Raw genomic sequence first — 18,898 nt, forward strand, 5'->3', positions numbered from 1 at the left:
GCCAGAGAGGTCTGATCAGGGTGTCTCTGACAAACCTGACCTGCCCTCCTCCTTTTGTGGTTAAAAAAGGCCACAAAGGGATTTTGGAATCTCTCTCCACCACACCTGCAGTAGCACTGGAGACACACAGGGAGGATTCCTTGCAGGGAGAGTGGTCCCTGATGGCAGTGCCCTGGGAGTGCACCAGGACACAGGCATGGCACAGAAGAAGCCAGTAAAATCCTTTTCCTTCTTCTGTAGGTCAGTCCTACTTTTATGTTGCTCTTGAGTGCTCATAGCCCAAAGACAAACATTTTCTGTACAATGCAGTGACCATGCTTAGTAGAAGTTACAGAAATAAAGGAAGATATCATTTATTTGCCTTAACAAGGCTAGTGAGAAAATAAAAGGCACCTCTGAAGGGGAAGAGGGACATCTCCATCTCCCTCCTTGTTGCAGAATGAGTTATTTGTCAGGGATGAGCTATTTGTTGGGTGCAGGGAAAACTTGGGACTCTCAATGTGAGAACAGCAAGCTTCGTCTATTAAAAAAGCATCAGACACTTATACAACAAGTAATAAGCTCATAAATACTCTGTAATTTATACTGGCTATTAGCTACACTACAACATCAGCTCTTCCCCATTCTTTAAAAGTTACATCTCTCTTTTCTCATATCTCTTTCACTATTTGTTATCATACTACAGCTAGACTCAAAGACACACTATCTTGCAAGTACAAAACTTAAAATTAGCCACAGCCTTGTACTTTTCTAATTCTTAGCTACTCTCCCAACACCTCCTTGCACCTTCCCCTGTTCAATTTGCTGTGGAAGCTTGCTGTCACTGTAAGGCAACTGCCGCTCACCTCACAGCTCTACTTTGAACTCTGATTCCTACCTCTTCAGATAGGAAGAAACTCTTCCCACGCTTCTTGGACAGCTGCATGCTGGGACAAATGTATCTGCAGGCACCAGGTACTCAGGAGACTGGTTTTGAGGCCACAGCAGGGCCTGGGATTAAAGGCAATCAGCTAGACCCCACATTGGCACTAAACAATCATACTCTATAAAAGAGGCACCTCTGCCCTTTGTCCAGTCCCCTCTCTGTCCACCGGGGACCACGGCATGACAAATTACTGCTGTGAAGAACACCAACACAGTCACAAGGCATTAGAAAAGGGCTAACACAACACCTGCCAGTGCCCTGGCCCCTTCTCAGGCCCTTTCCCTGCTGCTCACCCAGACGTGCTCGTGTCCTGGGTCCCTGCATCTGGCTGCGGAGCTCGGGCCGAAGGTGGAATTTCTTGGCTTCGTCCACGAGGTCTCTGCACTGCAGGCTGCAGCGGATGAAGGGCTGGCAGGGGAGAAACATGAGTCACTGCTACATGCAATGTATTTTAAGAAACCTCAGAAGAACTGTCCTAAAGCCAACTCTCATCAGCTCAGACAGCATGAAAAGGACTCGTGTGCGGGCCCTGGGAAATGCAAAGGCAACTGAAGATGCTGAGCAGATCTGGCTCCATCCTCACAGTCTGGCACTGAAAGCTCCCCAAAGAAAATGGCTGCATTGGAACACTAAGGAAAAGCCACTACTGCTCCATTTAAGCCAGCAGAAGTATGACTAGGAAGGGGAACTGGCAGTGCAACCACCCTTGTTCTGCCCCACATAACCTGTCCTGCACCTGCCATTGGAGAAGAGAGGCACAGCACAGCACAATGAAACTGTTTAGCTGATTTACTGCCCTGATCACTGTGCACACGGGGACATGGAGTTGTGAAGAGGCAACAGGAATACTGAGGTCTTGTTGAAGAGTGAGGGGCATTCAAGGACAGCCTCATCTCCTTGCACAATGCTGTGTAATTCCCTTCCCTAGCCAAGGGCCTGGACCAACCTCCTTTCAGCTCAGCACTCATTTTCCCATGGCTGTTGGGTGTACATGCTGCTTCAGTAGGTTCAGATTTACCTCTACAGGTTCCTGGTGTCTGTGTGAGGCAGCCACATGGGGCCAACACTCCACTCTCCACACTGCCCCAAGCTGAGGATGTGCCACCAGTGTGTGGTACTGCCAGACTGGACAGGTCACCCTCCACGTTCACTCTGAGAGCTGAGGGCTGTACACACTCTGGCTCAGGCTGGATTTGGAACAGATCTATTTGTTCTGGTACCAGTCCCTTTTCCATTAGCTTAAATTTCAGTTTGAAGTGGACCACAATAATCTGACTGAAGACCCTTTAGCTCTGGCACAACCTAACACAAGAGCCCATTAGTTTGTCCTGATTTAACAAAATCCATAATCTATCACATCTGAGATGACTGTTGATAAATCAGCCTTTTCCTGACATAGAGAAATGTCTGTCATTCACCATTCAGCACCTGTCAGGTGACAAGGACTGGTGACCCTTGAGTACATCCTATCACCATCTAACCTGAAGGCTGGTTTGACCTTCTCTGGGCCTTCCTTTAAAATCTTGCCTGGGGTCACTTCCTGTCTGGAAATGAATTAGCACTTAAAAGCTTAATTGTCAATTTGCAACATCCCCATTTTGGGCTGCCTCTGCAGCACCCCAGAACACAAAGCAGCAGTGTTAGCCATGGCTCTTGGCTGTGTGTTGGTCCTGGACCCACACAGCTGCTGCCTTTCTCACTCAGAGGTACTGGCTGGCCATCTGCACCTCAGACACCTTCTGAGGAGCCATGACCTTCCTGAGATCAATGCCAGCAATCCTCAGTCTGGGGAAGGGGACCTGCCAGTGCTTGGGAATGAAGGCAGAAAGCACTTGGAGACTGTGAGAGATGACAAGAGAAAGGTGCTGTGGATATCTGCAGAGACAGCTGACTAATGGCCCTGGAGAGGGCACCCTGGGGCTGCAGAGCAGGATCCTGTGACTGCTGGCACAGCAAACAGCTCAGTGTGGCAGCAGTGATGTGCTGAGCAGGGACAGCTGCACAGTGTCACCAAACTGCAGCAGAGAAAGGGCTCTGCAGCCATCCTGGGGCTAGCAGAGGCCAGGCAGGAGCAGCAGTGGCTGCTGTACTGTAGCAGACTCCATAGAATTGTCTAAGACCCCTTGGAGGGCTGAGACTTAACAATAGGAATTGCTGAGTCATGATGAGACAGCAAAATAAGCTCCTGTCTTCTGCCCCTCGGAGCCCAGCTTATCTCTGCAACCCCATAGGTCACTTTCCCCTAACCCCCACCATTGGACAAGTTTGGATCCCTCTGTACCCTATAAAAGGGGCTGGTTTAGGGCATTCAGCAGAAGAGCCACTGCTGGAACCCTTCACAGACCCCTCAATAAAACCATCACTGTATAACCACCAGGACCTCTCCTTCTCCTCTCTCTTGCTGCTTCTCCCCCGAGCCCACTGGTGCCTGAGCAAGCAAGAGCTGGAATCCCAAGAGAGCTGATAATCACTAAAGAGCTGAAATCCACTGAGCTTGCTTAAGGCAGCAGTGGCTACGAGCAGCCTGGGTATCCAGGCACTCTGTCTCCAAGAGGCACTGAGCTGTCTGGGTAGCACTGCCTTGCTGGGGGCACAGCCTGCTCTGGGGCAGGGGGGCCTTGGCCGTACCTCGGTGTCGATGACGTCGGTGATGTAGCGCGGCGTGAGCAGCGGCATCCGCACGTACTGCAGCAGCTCCGGCAGCGACGCCTCGCGCTCCTTCTTGGAGTGCTTCACCCAGTTTATCACGGCCTCGAACACCGGCTCCTCCGAGTCCACCTGCACAGAGGCACATCCTGATCAGGGGCAGCACAGCAGGAGCTACAGGCACGGAGCACAGAGTGCTCAGCTGCTGCACTGCTTCACAGCCCGCAGGGGAGCGGGACACTTCCGCTAGGAGTGCCTTAGGGAAAGCCCCATAACCACAGTGAACTCCCTCGCTTTCTTTTCCTTAAACCTGTGTTCGCTTTTTCCCCTGCAGCTGAGAGCAACCATGGGCAGTGCAAGTCCCAGAGCAGGGAGTGCTATGGTGCAGAGCAGAGCCTGGAGCTGAGAGCTCCATCCACTGTCAGTGGGAACTCACAGGACAGCTCCCCCAGTTCTCTGGAGCAGGAGCTGTGATCCTGCAAAATTCAAAGGGCTATCAAAGAGATGATTAAATCATGTTTCCTTTGCACAGCAAAGTGTCTGCCCTAGGCCCTGGCAGCCCTGGGCCTATGCACTGCCCCTTGGACACTCCAGCCAGAGCAGGTACATTGAAGGTTTCAATCCACCTTTTAAAAACTACAAAGGATTTCAGAGTGGAAAATCCCAGGGCATGAATGCTACTGCTTATTTCTACTGTTTATTTTATTTTATCAGTAGTTTATTTCTGTCTCCATTTAGGACCAGCACATGCTGGTGCTTACACTACTTCTGGAGATTACACTGACTAAATCATCTAAATTTGATCCTGTAATGAACCACAGATGCTTTGGACACCTATGATTACCAAAAGCAAGAGAATTGTAAATATATATATATATAAAAGAATTATATATTACTTATTACCTATATGTATGTAAGAATTATATATTACTTATTACTTATATATATATACATATAAGAATAATATATTACTTATAACTTATATATATAAGAATTATATATTACTAAGTACTTATATATATATATAAGCATTATATATTACTTATTACTTATATATTACTTAGACTTTGTTTTCTTCTGTTTTCTTCTTGCATATCTATCAGATCATCCAACGTAAAAGGAAATCAGACATGAATTTATTATCACACAGTCTGTTAACTGAGACTAAATATGAAGATAAAAGAAGAGCCTGTGATGAAAGGACTGAGCCTTCCCACCAGCCTATGACTGGTCCCCTTTGAAATCCAGTTTGAAGCTGTCAGGCAGAATGTTTTGAAGGAGGGAGCCACAGAGGTTAATTATGTAAGGCATTCTTCTACACCATTGTTTTATATTTGTTACATTGTAACTTGGAATGGCCTCTTTCTCTTGGAATTACAGGGGAAGGACAATTAGAGCTCACAAAAGGAGAGCAGACTACTGTATTGTTTCCAATTTCCCCACCTCCTCTTTAAATGCAATAATCCTGTGTTGATTTATTCCCTCCTGAACTGAATGTCCTCAGATATATTTAACAGCTTTACCATTCATTGAATCATTTATGTTTTCTGATAAATGATGAGTAACACTAAATGCAGGATCACACTGAGGACCTGTCATTGCACTTCTTGAGCAGCCCAGAGATTTTCTGAGGGTGTTCCCTTACCACACTCTTGATTCCACACAGCACCTCTGTGCTGGCACAGCAGGACAGAGATCTGCTCCTTATCCCACATTGGTCTGGGCTGGAAGGGACCTTAAAACCCATCCCATTCCACCCATGCCATGGGCAGGGACACTTTCCACCAGACCAGGTTGCTCCTGCTCCTTGGACACTTGCAGGGATGGGACAGCCACAGCTGCTCTGGGCACCCTGTCTCAGCATTCTCACAGGAAAGAATTTCTTCCCAACATCAAATCTAAATCTCTCCTCTTTAAAACTGTTAATCCTTGTCCTATCACTCTCTGCCCATGTAAAAAGTCACTCTTCCTCTTTTTTATAAGCCCCTATATTAGGTTTCCCTGCAGAATCCTCTTCTCCAGGTGAACAGCCCCAGCCCTCCCAGCCTGGCTCCAGAGCAGAGGGGCTCCAGCCCTCAGAGCATCTCTGAGGCCTCCTCTGGACCCTCTCTAACAGGTCCCTGTGTTCCCTGTGCTGAGAACCCCAGACCTGGACACATCACTCCAGGTAAGGTCTCACAAGGACAGAGAAGAAGGGGAGAATCCCCTGCCCTGCCCTGCCCTACTTGTCACATGTTCTCAAGGTACAATAGTGCATGCCCACCACACTGCCTGCTGCAAGGTCTGAACCAGCCCTTCCAATCCACAGGGAATGTCACCTTTCCTGAGCAGATCACCCAAGAAACTTGGCTGGGTCAGTCTGAAGTTCCACATTATTTTCTGCTCCCAGTAGCATCACTGGCCACAGGAGCTCAGCCTCTCACAACACAAAACTGCAGCCTGTCAAACACCAAGCACACTCAGCCAGAGCTGGGTCCTTCACCACTGCCTCACATGGTTTTTCTCAAGTAGCCTCACTAACAAGGGGATGTTGGCATGGCTGAAGACCACTTTCAAGAAATACATCAACAATTCTCCTCTGGCTGCCCCTGCACTGGCTTTTCAGGAATGCCATCAAAGATATCCCATACTTTGCTTCCAAGCATTCCTGTTCCCCTGAACTCTGAGCAGTGATTGCTTCAAGCCTTTCCACTGCAGTGAACATCACCTCTTGACAAAATCCACCTCAATAAATAATCAGTTCTCTCATCATTACCAGGGAATGTTCAACTTATTCACAGAAAAGTTGGAAAAATGCATTTGAGATGTTCCAGTTACATAGCATACCCTCCAAAAGCTCACCTTCAGGGAACTAAATCTCCCTAAAATCCTCTGCAGAGTCAGACCACCCTGCACCATCCCAGGATTCCTTGTGCAGCAGGCAAACATAAGTTAAGGCTTGAGGCTATTGCTGAAATGTAGGCATTGAGACAACTTATCTTCTCCAGGGAAAGGAGGGAATGAGGGCCAATAACTCTGCAAAGGGAACTAACTCGCTGTGGTTGACTTGCAAGAAACACTTGTGTGACAACAAATTCTTACAGAGAAACTACATGGCATTGATAAAATTACAAACTAGCAAAAAGAAAAATAGATGCCTCCTGAAAATTAAATTTCAAATTCAGGAACTGTGTGAGGAGTCCATCCCAGAAGTATGGACTAATTACTGACTGGTTTCAATGTTTTATTTCAATGCTTTGCACAGTAATGGTACTTTTCAGGTTTTACCTGAATTTCATCACACTTGATGAGCTTTTCAACCTCTTCTTGATTTAAGAGGATAAACTCTTCATGCTGAACCACCTCTGGAAAATGTTTCTGGCTGAAGACCTCTGCAGCTTGCATTAGATCCACACAATTGTGTGTCTCAGCAAAATCCCGAATGCCCAAACAATTTGATGGATCCAGCTGGCTTTCTAGAAACTCACAGCAAGCTTGTTTCACACCTATGGAAAATTGGAGGGGTGAATGAGCACTGCACACTTACTATCAATCCACTGCTTTGGCAAGGCCTTCAAAAAAAAGTTCTAAGCAATAATGAAAATCCAATTAGAACAACAAGTAAAAGTACTACAGAAACATCCACATGCATGTATTGCTTTGGAGACTGAAGATACTTGGAGCAGCCAGACCACGTGTTTGGGCTGGTGTGAGCTCTGACTGTTCCATTCCAATGAAAAAATTACATCAATCTGATACTAGGAATACTCCAATGTGAGTTGTACTCAGCTTCATGGATTACAAACCACTGCTGTGTCTGCCAGTGGATATGGCACCAGATTTCTAGGTCTGTGATAACTTTTAGGTAAGCTGTCTGGGATTTGGGATAATTGTCTGGGATAGCTCCATAGGTGCATGTGCAATGACAGCAACCAGTCTGTTACTGACCCAGACACACTGTGAGGGCAGGTCAAATGGCATCCAGGATTGCTTATTATAATAATCTAACTGAGCCGTAACATTTATGTGCTATACAGCTCACAATTCCTCTTGGGAATCCTCCTGCAGAAATACAGTAGCCCAAAGAATGGAACCTGTTTTACCATTTTGTTTTGCACCCAAATCTGTTCCTCCACCAATGAGACCACAGCACACAAGAAAAGAGAAGTTGGACATAACTACTTATAAATATCATTCCTCCCCCAGCCTCTCTTCCATGCACAGAGGGACAAACAAACCAAATCTCTAAACAGCAGCAATGATGCAATTTGTGCTAATCCTTCAATTACCTTTCAGCTGAAGCAGACATGCTGCTGGAAGCAATTCTTGGACGTTTTCTACTGTCACATGCACAGTTTCTGTATATACAAAGTCCAGCAGGATTTCCATGGTGGAGGCTGTCAGGCCCTGGATATCCACACAGGGTTTATCCTTCTCTGAAAGCTGTAAATTAAAAGGGAGACACAGCTTTATATTTCATTAATGTGATCAGAAAGCCCACAACCCTCAGCACGTTTGAAAATAAGATCTGTCAGAGCTTTCAGGAGAGATTTGTCTTTTCTATTCTGGTGCTCACTGAAAGGATATAGGGAAGGAGGGAATTTCCTTACAGAATTCACTTATAGAAATGAGTAAGAGACAAAAGTTGTTCATGGATCAAAAGGACAGTCACACAGCACAGTAAAACCTGTGAGCTGAGATCTGAGTCAGCAGAGATCCCATGTGTCACCTGTGCAAGACAACTAAACTCTCCTCCATGCAGTACTCCAAGCTTTATTCCAAGGGAATTCCCCCCTGAGCCAGATGTGTGTGACATGCTGCAGTTCCCATGGAGTTTCCATCTAAATGTTGGTCCAAACCAGGTTCTTTCACCTCGTGTGAAAGAGGCCAATCCACACCCAGAGTCTGGGTATTTGATTCATTTCACTTCAGTAAAGAAAGGGGGGGCTGTGGGCCAAAGTCCCCAAATCCCCAAAGGCAGCCTGTTTACTATTAATACATTTTAGCAAACAAAGGCAATAATGTTCATTGGGGTCTGAGGACATATATCATGGTGCAAATTGTAGGATAGATCATGATATGAACAGTGCAATGGGGAAGAAGGTAAGGGAGTAGAAGTCTATTTTTAGGCTGATGGGGATTTTGAAGTTTATAATGAATTTTCATTCTCAGAAGGAGGTGAGGCTTTCTGTTCTGGAGTGGATGTAGCTTGCTATTGGGATTAGGCTGATCAAGAGGGAGGTTTTGACTGTGTTTGTAATTGTGTTGGGGGTGTTCTTGAGGTTGTTGGATAGAAGTGGAAATAGGATGGGGGTGGAGAGGGTTACTAGGGTTAAGAGTAGTTCTCTTATTGATTAGCCTTCTATATTCTATTGGTTAACAATTTCCTTGCTTCTGATGCTAATTAGTCCCATGCTCAGTCTCCCTCTTCCTCTGGGGCAGAGGACTTCTGCAGTTGGTGGCTGTGAGTCAGCAGCCTGGACATGCCCCTGCCAGCATTACCTTCTGCCCATTCAGAGCTGAACTCAGCACAGCTGCTGAGCTGGCTTTATCAATTTCTTCCTTATTTTGGGAGTTTTGCCAAGTGTCTCTGTGGCCCAGAAATTTGGCTCCTCTGTGCCCCCTATCAGTAGGACATCCTTCTGCCTGAGCTTTGGTAACTTCTCCCTGAGCATGTCCAGCCCTAAACCTGAACAAGTCAATTCTACTGACTTGTAATTTTCCTTTCCAACACCTGGACATCTTCACCACTCTTCTCTAAAACCAAGCCAAAGAAAAAGCTTTCTCAACTTGTCAGTATCCTGATACATTCTTCAAGCTTGTGGTGAACTTCATTCCTAAAATGAAACAAAGTAAAATGACAGTTTGTGCAGTGATGGCACTTACACAATCCAGGCTTTGTCCTCCGACTATTTAATCACCTCTATGATTAATTTTGGAATAATCATTTTTTCCAAGGAACATTATCCTCTCCATGGTCAATCTTTGGGAACACCAAATTCTGTGAATCCATCAAATTTGTACAAAACAGATTATATTTCACAAAGCATCAGTTTCATGGTTCAGTGCCTCCAGCACAGAGCTGCTGGCAGAGCACCTGATGATTCCTGACCAATGGACTGGCTGGTGGGCTCACTGATCACACCCTGCAGTTGCTGCCAGCTCAGCAGCATGGCTGCACCTCAGGAGATAATGATCTTCCTGTGGCATGCTGCAAAACCAGCCCCTGGCTGCTGGAGCAGTCAGCACCAGTGCAAGCACAATGCAGATGAAAGCCAGTGGCTTCTCTTGCCAAGAATGAGCCCAAAGTTGGTACAGCCAGTTGGGCAGAGGCTCAGGGAGCAGAAAGCATGGCCAAACATCATCACTGAGCTTCACATCTGCCACAGCTGGGGAAAAAGGAGGTGACACAGAAACAGAAAATAAGAGCAGTGGAAGCTCCTCCTGCAGAGGCACTCCATGACACAGCAGAGATATCTGCTGGGACTGAGCCCTGTCTATCATGCAGAGACACACTTGCACAGAAGTACAGGAGGTAAGGGTGACCCTTGAGGGAATTTGAGGGAATTCAATTCTCTTGACTCAGTGAACAACCTTTATGGCTTCCAAAGCTGGGAAGGAACAGCAAATTACCTTGTCTGACCTGCTGTGTGACAGGCCAGGCATTGCATTCAGAAGCTAAAACCAGTTCCTGCCTTGGGCCACACAAAACATTCCTGAACCAAGACTAAGCTGTTTGTTCCACCAAGGACACAGGTGCCACCAAAGTTCAGAACTGATCAGACAAGATATTCAGATGATTCTAATAAGCAAACGAAGACACAGACCATACATATTTAGGATCAAAGATGTTACAAACTTCTATTTAGCTGTAAGCATCAGTTCTTCACACATCAGCTGGAGCTGATAAAGAAGCTCCTGACCCACAATCAACCAACCATGCACATACTGTATATTGGTGACCACAACACAAACCACAAGGACAACACCAATACCATACAGATTACCACTTCCTACTTCCCTTGTACTTCTGCTAGACTCCACTGCTTGGTTGTTATTTTGCTCAGTTTACTCACATGATAAGAATGCCCAGGAGGAAGGAAGTATTTCATGTAAATTCATCTAATGTGTGTGATGCAGAATTGGGATCCTAACATTATACCTTAAAGAAGGGTCTCAGTGTGGAGACAATTTGATTCTGAACACAGAATCATGGATTGGTCTTGTTTGGAAGGGACCTTCTGTGGACCCTCTCTGTCAGTTTGAAGCCATTTCCCTTTCTCCTGTAACCCCAGTGAAAACAGTCTCTCTCCATTTTCTTGTTGGTTCCCTTCAGGTACTGGAAGGCCACCCCAGAGCCTTCTCCAGACTCAACAATCCCAACTCTCTCAGCCTTTCAGACTCATGAGGACTCTGAGCTGAGCTCCAGCATTAGAGAACTGCCTGCAGTGCTCAGTGCTGGGCTGCTGGGACACAGACAGTCCCTGCTCCATGCGGCCACATCCTTGGATTCAGAATGCAAAATGATGGTCATGCAATGCAACCAACACATAGACCAGGCAGCTTTCCTCTCCAAGGTGTTCACTGGTTACTTCTGAGGTTGTTCAGTGGCACCAGCCACATCTCTGCTGTCAGAATTTCAGATGGGTTTTCCACTTTGCTGTTTAATATCAGAGCTGTGCTCACTTTCCCTGAAGGGAGTAAAGTAGCCCATACATAGGAAGTGTGCAGCAGTACAGATCCCAAAATCAACCACAGCATCCAGGAAAACAGCTAAGGACAGTCACTTCCAGGCCTCAGGAGTGTTGCCTCAAGATACCCAAGGTGCTGAAAGCCTTAAGGCAGGGGCTGAGGTTACAGCTCTTTTGTGAGACACAATGTTGCTTTCTCCATTCCACCCATAAATCATTCTGCTGGGTTTGGCAGGGGTAATTTATTCCCCTCTCAGGGGCTGGCATGGGGCTGTATTTTGGATTTGTGCTGAATGCAGGGATGATGATGGAGATGTCTTTGTTATTGCTGAGCAGTGCTCACACTGAGCCAAGGCCTTTTCTGCTTTTCACACTGCCAGGCTGGCAAGGGGGCTGGGGGTGTGTGGGGAGCTGGGACAGGTGACCTAAAGTGACCAAAGGCACGTCCAGGCCATTGACACCATGCTCAGCACACAGAGTGGGGGCAGAAGGAAGGAGGGCAGGGATGTTTGCAGTGATGGTGCTTGCCTTCCCAAGTCACTGCTATGTCCTGGAGCCCTCTTCTCCATGGGATGGCTGAACACCTGCCTGCCCATGGGAAACAGGGAGTGAATTCCTGGTTTTGCTTTGCTTGCATGTGTGGCTTTTGCTTTCCATATTAAACTGTGTTTATCTCAACCCACAAATTTTCCAGCTTTTACCCTTCTGACTCCCTCCCTGATCTTGCTGGTGGGGGAGCAAGCACGGGGCTCTGAGGGGCTTGGCCGCTGCCTGGGGCTAAACCACGACAATCAAGCAAGAGAATGGGTCTAAAATTTTGCAACTCCTTTCTTACCCAAGGCTACTTCTTGTTTTTGCTCTTACTAATGCAGATCCACAAAAGTACTCTGGAATAAACCCCAATTTCTTCTCACAGGGGGAGAGAACTGCTGGCATGACAGTGCTGATGTGTGGCTCACTGTACCCTGGAGAGCAATCACAGCACAGAGAAGCTGACCATGTAAGAACCTGGAAACACCAGTTGTTTACTTTCAGAATAATATTTCTCTGTTCTGGGGGGAAAGAACACTTCAATTTCTAGAACACAGCCTCCAAGAGAAGACAGAACAGTTTCCTTCTGAGGTGGAGCCAGTAATCAGCTCTTAAAAGATCCCAAGTTATGTTAACTTGGACAAACAAAGACAAATGCCAGTGCACAGCCAAGATCCAGGGGAGATAAAACTGCTCTGCAATTTTCACTACAAGGAACAACCCTGCAGGTAAAACTGATGCTGTTTCAGTGCTCCCACACTGCTCAGCACAGGGGCAAAGCAAAGGGTTGCAAAAAGCCTGGGCTTCACCAGGTGATCAGTGGCTTCTCCTCATGCTGTAAAACGGGAACAAAAAATGGGAAGGAATTAATACTAAGCTAGATTGAGAACTTCTTAAAATGTTAAAAGTCAGAAGTGAGAGAAGGAAGGAAACTCGAGACACAGAGAGGCAAAGGCAGTTTTTTATGACAACAGCATTGCTGACAGTCTCAGTGTTGCACTGGCTAAGCACAGATGTGACACCAGGAACACTGTGACATAACCCCAGGAGAAAAGGTCAGGAATCCCATGGCAGAACCCCAAGATCAATTCTGAGCAAAGCCTCGTGCAGCCCAGCCTGGCACACCAGAGCCAAGCAGCCTCCAGAGCTGCAGGAGGCAACGCATGGACTGCTGAGGAACCCTGGCAGGGGCTGTCAGCCCATGACACCCCACGCACACACACACACACACTCTGAGCTCCCTGGAGTCCCAGCCTGGCCAAACCCTGCACCCACAAGGGCCTGGAGAGTGTCCAAGCACTGTCCCATCACAGCCCTGACACACACAGGAAACATGGCCACTCTGAGGCTCACCAAGCTGCCCCTTCCTGGAAGGAAGTGTCCCACAAACACTCTCTAATTGTTGCCCCTTGGCAGGTTGGGCACTTTAGGGTTTCCATAACAAAGAAACAAGTTTGGAAGAAACACAAACCAAGCAAAAGAAAAGAAACCCTTGAAGTAGAGACACTGTGGAAACATGAGAGAGCAAGCAATTCTGCCCACTGAGCACAGCTGCTTTCCCAGGAAGAATTTAATTTCCTAGGAAGATTCCCATGTCTGAAAGAAGGTCACAATGATGTTACAGTTAACAAGAGTGTAACAAAGCAAGGAGAGACAGCCCAGACCCAAAGCACAGCAACCCCCAGCCTTTGTTAGCAGCCACAAAGAACATTCTGGAGCACATGGAGTGACACTGCCTAGAACAAGGCCAGAAGTCACAAGCACTGGCAGGAACGTGGAGGCAAACCCAGAGAAGCAGGGACACCTCTGTACTGCTGAACACCTAGAGGTACTGGAGAACTTCAGCCTCCAGGGATTGAATCTGCTTTGTGTGTTTTCTTCATCTAATTACATTTCCTTTATGCAGAGAAAGAGCACAAACCTGATGAATTTACAAATTTCATGAAGATATGGACAAAAAAATATATTGGTCTGAGGTCAGGCCACACATGCATCATTTTGGTTTCTCTGCACAGGACTGTAAACACCTGCTGCCCTGACAGCACTGAGCTAAGTGGCACACAGAGAGCTCTGCCACAGCCTTCGTGCCTGGGTAAAACAAAGAAAAAAAATCACTCTCTGCTGCAATGACTCTTGGGCTAGCAGGGAGGGCTTTAGGACCTGTGAGCTACTGAACAATGTTTCTCCCTGCTCACGGGCAAGGTGGCAGGATAAGGAAAGCATCTTCCATAAGAAAAAGCTGCAAAGATTGACTCCAACTTATAAAGACAAAGCCAGGCAAAGCATCTGACATTCAGCAGTGAGTGCCAGCTCCAGCTGAGGCAGTGCCTGTCAGTGACTCAGGGAAACTGCACACAGGTAGTGCAGATCTCACAGAAGGGCTGAGAGCCAAGGTGCTCACAGGTGACATGTGCTGGGTGGCCCAGAGCCGCCCCAGCCCCAGTGACACCCCCACACAGCCCAGCCCTCAGCCAGTGCCAAGGGCAGCCCAGAGCATCAGCAAACACCCTCCCTTGCTCTGCAAGGGCTGCCCAGAATCCCCAGCACGGCTCCCACAGCGCTGTGCCAGGGCAGGAAAGATGCCCGGAACCACGGAAACCACAAATCAGTACTAGAAAAATAAAGAAATGTATCAGAACCCTCTGGCTTGGCAGCTCAGCCTGGCAGCTCCCTGGGCACAGGGTGGTCATAGCAGACCATGAATCAAGGCCACAAGCTCTTAACTCCCCACCAGGTCACAATAAATGGCTCTGGGGTCACCATAAGACACAGAATCACCTCGAGGGGCTCCAGGGCCACTAGGACAGAACCCAGAGGGCTCCAGGGCCAGCATAGGGGGATTCACAGAGACCAAGGAAATATCCAGGGCCACCATGGGGGTTCCTATGGCACCCACAGCCACCATGAAGGGAACAAGAAGCACAACGGGGGCATCCTGAGCAACCACGGGGAGTATCCAGCGCACTCCAGGATCACCACCAGGGGATCCTGGGCCCCCACGGGGGGATCCTGGCCCAGCTGCTGAGCAGCTCAACAGAGAACAGCCCAAGCACTGGGCGGCCCTGCCTCCTCCACCCACGGAGCACCCAGGGCCGGCGGCAGCACCGACCTCGCTGGTGAACATGGCGCAGAAGTAGTCGCTGCAGGCGGCCAGGACGATGCGGTGGGCCGGGAAGTCCTTGTGCTCCACGCGGAGGGTGACGTCGCAGAGCGTGTTGCTCTTACGCAGGGCGTTCATGGCGTTGAGGATGGACTTGGCGTGGGAGTTGGTCATGATGTCCTTGGGGGGGGCCATGGCGCGCGGCACCTGCGGGCACAGCCAGCACGGCCACATGGCACGGCGCCCGCCGCCGACAGGGGGCGCTGCCGCCGCGCCGCCCTCAGCGCCCGCCCTCAGCGCCCGCCCCGCCCGCCCGGCGCCCCCGCCCACCGCGACCCCGCGCCGACACCCGCCCGGAGCCGCCAGCTCAGCCCGGCCCGGCCCGGCCCCGCCTCACCCCGCCCTGCCCCGCCCGGTCCCGCTCGGCTCGGTTCGGCCCGGCCCGGCCGCACTCACCGCCGCGGGGAGAGGTCCCGGCCCGCACACCTCGCCTCCCCCCGCCCTTCCCTCTCCCCCTGCCGCGCGCTCTGATTGTGTCATCGCGCCGCGCGCACAGCGCCCCGCCCCTGGGTGCCGGGCGGTTGCCGAGCAACGAGATCGGGGCGGGTCCCACAGCGCCCCCCAGCGGCCCCCGAGGGACCCGCAGGACACTGAGGGGCGGGGGGGGACGGAGCTGAGGGAGCTGGAAGGGGCTCAGCCTGGAGAAATGGGGGCTCAGCCTGGAGAAATGGGGGCTCAGCCTGGAGAAAAGGGGGTTCAGCCTGGAGAAAACGGGGCTCAGCCTGGAGAAAAGGGGGCTCAGCCTGGAGAAATGGGGGCTCAGCCTGGAGAAAAGGGGGCTCAGCCTGGAGAAAAGGGGGTTCAGCCTGGAGAAATGGGGGCTCAGCCTGGAGAAAACGGGGCTCAGCCTGGAGAAAAGGGGGCTCAGCCTGGAGAAATGGGGGCTCAGCCTGGAGAAAAGGGGGCTCAGCCTGGAGAAAAGGGGGCTCAGCCTGGAGAAATGGGGGCTCAGCCTGGAGAAAAGGGGGCTCAGCCTGGAGAAAACGGGGCTCAGCCTGGAGAAAAGGAGGCTCAGGGGGCCCTTCTGGCTCTGTACAACTCCTGACAGGAGGGGACAGCTGGGGGGAGCTGGGCTCTGCTGCCAGGGAACAGGGACAAGAGGAGAGGGAGCGGACACAGGCTGGGCTAGGGCAGGTTCGTGTTGGATACTGGGGGAAATTTCTTCCCTGGAGGGGTGGTCAGGCCCTTGCACAGACTGCTCAGGGCAGTGAGCATGGAATGATGGAATCACCATGCCTGGAAGTGTTCAAAATATGTGTGGAGGTGGCCCCTGGGGATATGGTTTTGTGGTGAATATGGCAATGCTGGGGGAATGGTTGGACTCCATGATCTTAGAGGGCTTTTTTGACCTTAATGATGCTGTGATTCCATGATTCTGGGTTCCCTGTTGCAGTGCTCTGAAGCAGAGCCCTCACAGAGCCCTTGCAGAGCTGCCTCCTTCCCCTGGTGTGGCTCTTGCTGGGTGAATCCCTGGATCTGGCTCTGCCAAGCTGGGAGCCAGGCACCGGCAGCCTGCTCTAGAATCCCAGGATTTTTAAATTAATACTATTTTTGAGCTCTTCCCACACACACAACTCAACATCTCCGGCAGATCGCCTCCAGCTGACAGCCCTGAGCCGCCTCCGCTCCCCTCCTGCCCTCGAGCTTGCTTCCAAGCCTGCCTGGGGATGAATTTTAAAACCTGAATCCATACATACAGTCAGGTGTACAGTCATTGTCAACAACCTGAGATAAATTCCCAGCTAAATGTAGAACAGAGTATGACTTAAGGAATCTGTACATGAAGGTTGAGATATTATCCTGGCCTGCAGGCTGATCATTAATTCATAAGCTTTGTCCTCCAAGAACCAGGGTCAGTGTTTGGAGGCTGTACATGGAATGAGAATTTGGAGGATTTGTTTGACCTCAACAATGCTAAAGAAGCAAAGGATTGGCAAGATCCAGCAGCTGGAGATGAGAATCCAGTGTTTGGCAAGGAGGGCAGTTTACCACTGCCTTCAGAGCTGCAGATGCTCTTCCACAGGGGATTTTTGAGTCAGCAGCTCCTCGTTCTCTAGATCAAACTCAAGCAGAAATTGTTGTTCTGGAGGCAGGTACCAGTATTTGTGTGAGACTGCATCATCACTGTTCCTCTGGGAGCTCAGAGTCAGGAGGGATGTGTGACCAGGGTGTGAGAGCAGACTCAGTGCATGGGAGATACAGCCTGGAGGAACAGAGGAAAGAGGCAGCATTTTGCCTGCTCTGTGCTTTCTGTGCACCTCATTTCCCAACACTCAGCCTCTGTGTCCAGCTGGGGCTGATTGCCCAAGGCTACAGATGAAATCCCTGGAGTACCAAAGGCCAGTTTGGAACAATGGGTGGCTCCCCCACCCCCTGCATGGGTGCAGCCTCACCTCCAGTCTGGGAGCAGTTTTGGGCACTGCAATGTAAGAAAGATCTGAAGTTGTTGGAGAGTGTCCAAAAGAGGGACACAGAAATAGGGAAGGGTCTGGAGGGGCCACACGAGGAGCAGCTGAGGGCACTTGGTCTGTTCACCCTGAGGCCTGAGGTCAGAGCCGATGGGGGGGCTGCAGCTCTGATCTCTGCTCTGTGTGACAGTGACAGGAGCTGAGGGAGCAGCTGGAGCTGTGCAAGGGCAGGGTCAGGCTGGATCTCAGGAAAGGCTCTTCCCCCAGAGGGTGCTGGCACTGCCCAGGCTCCCCAGGGAATGGGCACAGCCCCAAGGCTGCCAGAGCTCCAGGAGTGTTTGGGCAGAGCTGCCAGGGATGCCCAGGGTGGGATTGTTGGGGTGTCTGTGCAGAGCAGGGGTTAGACTGGATGATCCTCGTGTGTCCTTTCCAGCTCAGGTGCTCTATCTATTAATCTATGATTTTTTTCAAGAAAAAAAATCCGAGGAAAATTAAGGCAGCCACGATAAAAATTGCACATTGAAATAAAACGTTATATCTCAAAGGATGAAAAGCACAACACAATTTACTGTATGTTTGTTAATTTAGGTACTTCTTATTTGAACGGTGACATATATTGCATTGCTCTCTACATTAATGTTCTTCATATATTTTTTATCCTTTTAAATAAATATTATTGAAATAGGAAAAAGGAACTAAAATAGAGAAATTAGAATGATCAAATTTGTGTAAACAAGAGCAAGGTGCATCACAGGGCTCAGAAATAATGTACAAATAAATTCACTGCAGCAATGTTCTTTAAGAATAAGCAAATATTCAGAATAAGCAAATATTTCAGAATAAGCAAATAAGTAAAGCAGGGGCTTTGAAAATGAACATGTCATCCCATGTGTGGGAGTGCATTTCAACCCCACAGTGGTGATGCTATCTAGAACACTCTGTACAAACACACCATGCTCCAAAGACACCTACATGTACCTGGACAAGGCTCTGAGCCACCTGATGTGTTGTTGGTTTGGCTCTGCTCTGAGTGAGGTGGGACCAGCTCTCTAGGCCTCTGATTTAAGTTGTGCTTTGGGTCTGGGTTAATGTCCAAAGCCAAGTTCTTTGGTTTGTTTAGATAGGACTTGTCTGGTCCTTGAAGCGCCCTCTGGGATTTCATAAAAAGCTCCCACCTGGTATGGTGCAAGGGAAGAACTTGGGAGAACTTTATCTGTAGCTTCATTTTGGGTTTCTCCCTCAGAATGGCTTGGACTGAGACACCTCCACCCACTGGAACAGGCCCAGCCCAGTGAGTGGAGGAGCCACCTGTGCTGTGCTTATGTGAAGAGGCAGTTGGGATGTGGTGAAATGGCTTTTGAGGTCTGTGTTCCATGATTTTTGGGGCAGATGGTACTGAATCTCACCTGCAGCAGAGCTGCTCAGGCCAGCACTTGTGCTCCCAGGACTTCCTGCAGAGTGCTGTGACCCAAACATGGCACTCTGTTCCAGGTTGGAGGGCAAGATGTGTTCTGTTACCATCTGTATGGCAGTCGTCTTTCGTCAAGTGGGCAGTTTT

At 49.2% G+C, this 18,898-nt stretch overlaps 1 protein-coding gene across 1 annotated transcript in view; it reads right to left on the reverse strand.

The window, feature by feature from the left end:
- The window catches only part of KLHL12 (kelch like family member 12), a 29,973-nt gene extending 14,561 nt beyond the window's left edge, over positions 1–15,412 (reverse strand). The window contains exons 1-6 of the mRNA XM_063177720.1: positions 15,329–15,412; positions 14,882–15,079; positions 7,840–7,993; positions 6,839–7,056; positions 3,554–3,703; positions 1,219–1,333 (exon numbers count right to left, since the gene is read on the reverse strand). Of these exons, the coding sequence (XP_063033790.1) occupies positions 1,219–1,333; positions 3,554–3,703; positions 6,839–7,056; positions 7,840–7,993; positions 14,882–15,079; positions 15,329–15,412 (919 nt within the window). The remainder of the gene's footprint in view (positions 1–1,218; positions 1,334–3,553; positions 3,704–6,838; positions 7,057–7,839; positions 7,994–14,881; positions 15,080–15,328) is intronic.
- Positions 15,413–18,898: the final 3,486 nt, after the last annotated feature.

Source organism: Melospiza melodia, chromosome 28, assembly GCF_035770615.1.
Source record: "Melospiza melodia melodia isolate bMelMel2 chromosome 28, bMelMel2.pri, whole genome shotgun sequence".
Lineage (NCBI taxonomy): Eukaryota > Metazoa > Chordata > Aves > Passeriformes > Passerellidae > Melospiza > Melospiza melodia.